This window comes from Ranitomeya variabilis, chromosome 7, assembly GCF_051348905.1.
Source record: "Ranitomeya variabilis isolate aRanVar5 chromosome 7, aRanVar5.hap1, whole genome shotgun sequence".
In the NCBI taxonomy this organism is placed as follows: domain Eukaryota; kingdom Metazoa; phylum Chordata; class Amphibia; order Anura; family Dendrobatidae; genus Ranitomeya; species Ranitomeya variabilis.
The window spans coordinates 18191825-18199927 of NC_135238.1; the positions used below are offsets into that span (position 1 = coordinate 18191825).

At 47.6% G+C, this 8103-nt stretch overlaps 1 protein-coding gene across 1 annotated transcript; it reads left to right on the forward strand.

Moving 5' to 3' along the window:
- The first annotated feature begins 502 nt into the window (after positions 1-502).
- Positions 503-7059, forward strand: MED9 (mediator complex subunit 9). Its single transcript, XM_077274311.1, is given in 3 exon segments — positions 503-616; positions 619-782; positions 6460-7059. Coding segments are annotated over 3 exon segments (480 nt in total). The 5' UTR covers positions 503-517; the 3' UTR covers positions 6677-7059.
- The last annotated feature ends 1044 nt before the right edge of the window (positions 7060-8103 follow it).

The following is an 8103-nucleotide window of genomic DNA, read 5'->3' on the forward strand; positions in this document are numbered from 1 at the left end:
TAAAAGTTTGAGTTACCCCATAAATAAAAAAAGCATATTCAGTATCACGCATACAATTCAGACCTACAAAATTATTTAATCCATAAGGGAAGCGTTCAAAAAAAAAAAATGGGGGTTTCACTAATTCACCGTATTTGGAATTAATTTCCTGGTTTTTAGTATATTAAATGGCAAAATCAATGGCGTCATTCAAAACTGCAACTCATTCCAGAAACAAAATGAAGCCCTCATGCGACTATGTATGGAAAAAGTAAAAAAAAAAAAGTTATGACTCTTAGAAGAATAAAACAAAAGTGAAAAAAAAAGATAAATAAATAATTGGCATAGCCCTGAAGGGGTTAAAGGGCTTGCAGCATTAACTCTTTCATGCTCCACGTCTGACATTTTGGTGCCAGATGTCATGTTTTTCTTGGACTGTTGAACCCACAGGCTTCCTGCCATCCACAGAACAAGCAGCAGCTGCAGAGTCAGAGGCGCCGCTGATCTCCGGCGATTCACACAGGTAGACACAAGCAGCATGGAAACACCTAATCGTCCCTTGCTAGTGACGTCACCAAGAGGCCGTCGCGCCGTTTTTACGTCATTACGAAAGCGGTCCATCCGGCTCGTGTCTCAGCGGCGTCGCCGATAGATTGACGCTGCCCTTCGGTTCCCGGGGAGATGGCGACTGTTAGCCAGCCGAGATCCGGTGAAGAGCCTGAGGAGGAAGAAGAGGAGGAGGAAACCGCCGAAGAGGAGGAGGATTACACGTTCTTACCGCTGGTTCACGACATTATCAAATGGTAAACGCATCGCACGGAGGGGAGCGGGGAAGCGTGTGCGCATGCGTGCTGCGTGAGGTATGCTTGCCAGGGCCGGAGTGACGCATGCGCTGTGTGTATTTGCTGCCTGTGCTGGGATTTGTAGTACCCAATCATGGTAATCCTTACAGTAAGGAAATATAATCTGCAAATATTGCTTTTACTATACTGCATGTAATGTGTGTGGTGCAATATGTGCAGCTACTATTTCCTTAATGGAAGTGTTACCATGATTGGGGGCTACAGACCCCCAGAATGAGCTGCAGGAAAACATGCTGATTGGGACAGTGTTAGTGCTCCCACAGTATGTGCAGGTACCAGTCCTTAATCCACACATATAAGTAATCCCCCTATTGTAGGAGCTGCAGTGACCCCCAAACTAGTCCCCCCCCCCCCCCCGTAAGAGTAATTGACCTCAGTGCCATTATATGCCTCCAGTATGAGCCACAAGACCCTCAGAACAGTGTTAGTGCCCCCAAGACTGCAGCGGCCATTGAGCAGAGTCTCATCATCGTTACTTTTTGCAGTGCCCCCCACCTAGTGGCGCAGAGATTGCAGTAGCCCCCCAGCCCTGGAACCTAGGGGGCCCATATGAGAAGAACAGAACTATGATACTTTGAGATTTTTGCATTGAGGCCCACAAGCGCATTAGTTACACCCCATATACTGAGGATGATGCAGCTTGTATATAACCAGGCAGACTGGCCATGCAGGACTCTAGAAAAGCTTTTCCAGAAACAGATATTAGCCACTTTGCTAAGGGACGGAACAGGCTCAGGACCTGTACCTGCAGTGACGGGAGGTTGCTCTGATCGCTGCTGTTTTACCATTTAGATCCCATGAGAGCGGCACTTCAATGACTTGGTGGCCGTGCGTGGGTGCACTGTCGGCTAGCGCCTCTGTGGGGCGCCGTTGGTGGGAAGTCAGTGGGTTGTCATTGCATCCAAGGAGCCTAGTACTGGTGGCTCCTGTCACCGCCATCTCGACCCTCTGGGGCTTTGTAGGATCTCGTCAGTGTCACTGTATACTGCTTATTCTCTAGTACATGCAGTATATGGGACAGGGGATCGCAGGTTCAGGTAAAAGCTTCAAATGAGCCCAAAAGGTTCTTAGAAATAGAAAAATAGAAAAGAATACCCATAAAACTTTTAAATCGCCACCTAATGCCAATACAAAAATATAGAGGAAAAAAAACATTTGGTGTCTCCGCATCCGATCTATCAAAATATAATGTTTATGTAAATCATAAAATAATAATCAAAACACCAGAATCAGTTTTTTTTTGGTTGCTGCTTCTTCTCCCCAAAAATGCAATAAAAAGTGAGAAAAATGTCCCGTGTGACGCCAATTGGTCTGTGGAACATCTACGAGTCCTGAGATGGCTGTGGCTGGAAAAATAAAGAATAAATGGCGTCACAAACAGACATGGGCATCCATTTAGCGTGGACTTAAAGTGACAGGGGCCGGTATTTCCTGTCAGGGACCGGTATTTCTCGTTCTTTCCTGTGAGGGACCGGTATTTCTCGTTCTTTCCTGTGAGGGACCGGTATTTCCTGTCAGGAACCAGTATTTCTCGCTCTTTCCTGTCAGGGACCGGTATTTCTCGTTCTTTCCTGTCAGGGACCGGTATTTCTCGTTCTTTCCTGTGAGGGACCGGTATTTCTTGTTTTTTCCTGTCAGAGCCCGGTATTTTCTGTCAGGACCTGGTATTTCTCTTTCTTTCCTGTGAGGGACCGGTATTTCTCGTTCTTTCCTGTCAGGGACCGGAATTTCCTGTCAGGGACCGGTATTTCTCGTTCTTTCCTGTCAGGGACCGGAATTTCCTGTCAGGGACCGGTATTTCTCGTTCTTTCCTGTGAGGGACCGGTATTTCTCGTTCTTTCCTGTGAGGGACTGGTATTTCTCGTTCTTTCTTGTGATGGACCTGTATTTCCTGTCAGGGACCAGTATTTCTCCTTCTTTCCTGTCAGGGACCGGTATTTCTCATTTTTTCCTGTCAGGGCCTGGTATTTCTCGTTCTTTCCTGTGAGGGACCGGTATTTCCTGCCAGGGCCCGGTATTTCTCGTTCTTTCCTGTCAGGGCCCGGTATTTTCCTGTCAAGGCCTGGTATTTCTCGATCTTTCCTGTCAGGGACCGGTATTTCTCGTTCCTTCCTGTCAGGGATCGGTATTCTCGTTCTTTCCTGTGAGGGACTGGTATTTCCTGCCAGGGACCAGTATTTCACATTCTTTCCTGTCAGGGATTGGTATTTCCTGTCAGGGATCGGTATTTCTCGTTCTTTCCTGTCAGGGATTGGTATTTCCTGTCAGGGATCGGTATTTCTCGTTCTTTCCTGTCAGGCACTGGTATTTCCTGCCAGGGACCGGTATTTCACGTTCTTTCCTGTCAGGGACCGGTATTTCCTGTCAGGGCCCGCTATTTCTCGTTCTTTCCTGTCAGGGTCCAGTATTTCCTGTCAAGGCCTGGTATTTCTCGTTCTTTCCTGTCAGGGCCCGCTATTTCTCGTTCTTTCCTGTGAGGGACTGGTATTTCTCGTTCTTTCTTGTGAGGGACCGGTATTTCTCGTTCTTTCCTGTCAGGGTCCAGTATTTCCTGTCAAGGCCCGGTATTTCTCGTTCTTTCCTGTCAGGGCCCGCTATTTCTCGTTCTTTCCTGTGAGGGACCGGTATTTCTCGTTCTTTCCTGTGAAGGACCGGTATTTCTCGTTCTTTCCTGTGAAGGACCGGTATTTCCTGCCAGGGACCGGTATTTCTCGTTCTTTCTTGTCAGAGACGCGGGTCGTACATCGCGACACGAACGCTCGGATTGTCCCGTCCTCGCCGTCTGTACTGAACGTCGCCCGTATTATGTCCCAGTTACATAATAACATAACACCTCTCCGTGCTCCCGGCCTGCGGCTGAGGTAATATTACCCCAGACCCCTGCATATTAAATGATTACCGAGAATCCGCCATGAATGAATTAATCTCTCACTGTTTATTTGGACGTGAATTCAAAGGGCAGGAATATAAAAATGGCTGTGTAACCCATAGCAACCACTTAGCCTCCCTGTCACTTAGAGGGGTCAGTAGTTTATACGCCGCACCCGTAGTCCTGGAATGGGTAAGGAGCGAACATTACGTCTCTATAAATTTGTCTCACAAGGGTCCTGGCCCTTTTTGACCATAGTAACCAATCACATTTCAGCTTTCATTTCTTCAGCTGCTGTGATGACATGAAAGCTACTTTGTGATTGGTTGCTGTGGATAAACAGGCCAGTTCCCCATAGAAACATTTACTAATTTTTTTATTGGTTGCTGTTGGTGCAGCCAATCAGAGCTCAGCTTTCATCAATTATTTTTACAATAAAAAAAGAAAGGAATGCCGTGATTGGCTGCTATGGGCGACAAGTCTAGTATTTCTGCTTAGGAACCAGATACATTTAAAGGGATCCTTCATGTTTTGTGATTAAACTGTCCCGAAAGAAGTCTGTCTCAGGACAAAAACAGGGTTCGAGTACTTTTCACATACAAAAAATACTGGCCCTTTAAGATTTCCTTGGAGATGTTTATATCGGTGGCAGGAAATCTTCCTGTTTATAATAAGAGGTGTTATAAGGAGCCGGTGCCCGCGGTGTCAGACGTCAGCCGGTTACCACATACATCCATGTGTACATTCCTCTCGGAGGTAATTCCTATTCTTCCAGGTAATAAGGGCCGTATCGGGCCCCATCACCCACTTATTATTATGCATCTTTTAGAACCCATTCCCTTTAAATTACAGCATGGTCCACGTGTCTAATCACGGATGTCACAATGGGCGCAATTAAGGACCAATTAGGGGGTTCAAAATACAAACTCCGCCCTCATGACGCAATTTTGTTATAATTACGGTAATTTTTTTATTTATTTTTACATTTTTATGTTGCAAACAATTTTTTTTTCCTAAGAAGACAGTGGATGAGTGGGAAAAAAAAAAGCAAATTCACGTTTTTTCCATTTTGTTTTCTTAAATCCCCCAAGGTGTCACACAATCATAGCGGGATTTATCTGCCATGCGTTGTTAAGGGGTAATAGGGACTTTGGGCAGTCCCTATTTGTCAGAAGGACCCTCCTCCGAATGATACGCCGATCACAGGCTGTGGGGTCCATATCGATCACCAGTGATCGCTGGGAAAGCCGGACTGTAACTGTTCAGTTTTCCTACAGAGCCCCCGCTGGAGAAATGAGGTATTACACCCTGGTCATTGATGTCTATTAGAATTTTTATTTCACATTTAATCTATGCTCTGAAGACATTCTGAACCTGGAAATGAGGAGGCCATAAAAAACAATAAAAACCCGTCACTCACCATATGGCCCTATCCAAGTCGGACAGCCCAGTTTCTAGCCAGTTTCATGGCCGCCTTCTCATGTCAGGATCACAACAAGCAGCACGTTGCCTGTCGGAGGCAACACAGGTGACCAAAATGATATTTTCTCTAGAGGCTATAAATATGGAGCTATGCTCCAAATCTCCCGTCATTGCGCAGACCTCCGAAGAATGCATATGAAAGACAATAGCTTCCATCTGGCGGCAGATCGCTATCTACCGCCTGAGCCCCACGTCTGCCGGGGATAAAAGTGTCACTACAACAACAAGCATGTTTACAAAGAATGCCAACGGAGCAGCGGCATCAGCTAATCTATAGCGTTGCCCATTCCTCACCCCGGGGATCAGTGGCCCCAATAAACCCATGGCTTGTTTTCACTTGCAGCATGCAGGTTAATCGTCTGCGTGGAAGTAAAACAGGATGCGGCGGATTCCTGCTAATCTCCGGCTGTGTACTGTCATGATTGTAACCGGGGGATGCTGACGTAGAGAGAGACAGGGTTTATATAGTGCTCCATATATAACTCTCCCTGAGTGGAACCGTAGTGGGATCTACACATACCCCAGTTCTGAATTGGTTACTAAAACCAAAGAGATATTTTGGTCGATTAACTGTTTCATAGCTAGCTTAACTCTGTGTTATATGGCAGGATTGTATATCAGGTTTGGATGTCACTGGAGGCAAATACATGACATATTCCAGATCAATGAGTAAAGCAATGTGTAAGAAACATATGCAGGGGTTTGAGTCGTAATGTCATCAGCTCAGAGCGAGTGACTCTGGATGGCACCAGATAACGCCTTTCTGCATTGGCACTGATGGCACAAAACCTTTCCGATCGTGCACAGATACTAGTGGGTATGGGCACTGCCCCTTCAAAAATAAGCGACTAATTCTAAGCTTAGGCTACGTTCACATTTGCGGTCAGCGCCGCCGCAGCGGCGCCGCATGCGTCATGCGTCCCTATATTTAACATGGGGGCGCATGGACATGCGTTGTGCTGCGTTTTGCGCCGCATGGCCGCAAGCGTTGGACGCAAGAAACGCATCAAGTTGCATTTTTTTTGCATCCAACTTTCGGCCAAAAAGGACGCATGCGGCGCAAAACGCAGCGTTTTAGCGTGCGTTTTGCCGCGTTTTTGTTTGCGTTGTGCGCTTCGGCGCACAACGCAAATGTGAACGTAGCCTTAGATGTTAAGGGGGCGTTTTGTCAGTACAGTAATAACAGTATTATAAATGCAGCTCAGGGTGTGACTAGAGGATAAGATCTGGAATCGCAGCTGATCCGTTCTCTTCCTTTCCCTCCAGCATGGACAAGGACAGCCAAGACGTTTACCAGGAGCTGAACGAGCTGAAGAATAAGTTCCAGGCGATGAGGAAGCAGATTAACAACATGGCCGGCATCGACATGAGCCCTGAGCAGCAGCAGCAGCACCTCCAGAGCCTGCGGGCGCAGGTCCAGACTAAGAACGAGCTCCTGCAGAAATACAAGAGCCTCTGCATGTTCGAGATCCCCAAAGACTAAAGTATCGGCCCCCTGATCAGAAGGAATGAGGAGAGGGAGAGAAACTGCAGACGTGTGTAAATGGCAGCATCTATGGCTGCCGACAGCTGCTTCTCCAGAGACATTCTATGAACTTGTGATGTCACTCATCAATAGTGGATCCATCCTCCAAGACCGACGTTACTGACTGCTACTGGAGGCAGGCCCGACGCCAGGTCCCCCGCGGGCAGGCCCGACTCCAGTCCCCCGCGGGCAGGCCCGACTCCAGACCCCTTCGTGCAGACCCGACACCAGCCCCCCCGTGGGCAGATCTGACGCCAGACCCCCTCCTCCTCCCACCAGTAATGACACATTTTTTTTATATGTAGGGATTAAAAACTTTCATAAAATGGTTCTTCAGTTCTATGTCTGACACATCCTGTCCTTGGAGGTAATGAATGGGTGTCACTCGGGCGTGGAGGGATCACTTCGCTGTGAGACGTGACGGGATTTGTTTTTTTTTTTTAAAGGGAACCATCGCAGGTACAGACGCCTTTACGATTACGGGACAGCCGCTGCCCATGTGGCATGTAGGGTCCTGCACTAACTCCATGTGCAAACAGACCCTGGTGAGACCCCCCGTGTTTTAGGTTTTTGTATTCCCATTACATCCAGTTTGTTACAGATCCAACTTTCAAAGGGTTTCTCGTAACATTAGAAGTGATCACCTATCCATTAAGTGCTGATTGGTGGGGGTCCGACCTCTGGGAAACCTACCAATCCCATGTCCGTGTATGCCCACTGACGCTTTTTTTTTTAAAATTCCCATTCCATCATGGCCGCCATTACCCGCAGTGCAATTCTTCTGTACTCCTCAACTGATGAGTAAATTTGGAAAACGTTTGATGGCGCCCCCAGTGGCTGTTTTTGAGAACCCCTTAGTGGTGACTGCCCGTAGTGTCAGTTCATCCCGCGAATGTATAAAAGTAGGAGTGAGGAGCCGTAACACATGTAATAACATGGATATAGCAGGGCGTTGGTCACCCGCACGTGGCGCCAGAGCCCCATGAACGCACACGTTTCACAAGCGGGTGTAACCATCTGCATGACAGCTCAATCACAACAGCTGTGAGGGTGTGCCCGGGCCGCAGCTCAGGGGGCCGCAAGCTACGACGCCCAGTCTGTGGCTGTGAAGTCGGAGCGTTGGGGTCTGCAAGCAACAGCAGCTAAAAGCGCCTTCATTCTTAGGCTACTTTCACACTGGCGTTTTCTGCAATACGTCGCAATGTGTCGTTTTGCCGAAAAAACGCATCCTGCAAAAGTGCTTGCAGGATGCGTTTTTTTTTTTTGCATTGACTTACATTAGCGACGCATTTGCGACGCATTGCCACACGTCGCAACCGTCGTGCGGTTGTGCCGTGTTGTGGCGGACCGTCGGGACCAAAAAACGTTACATGTAACGTTTTTTG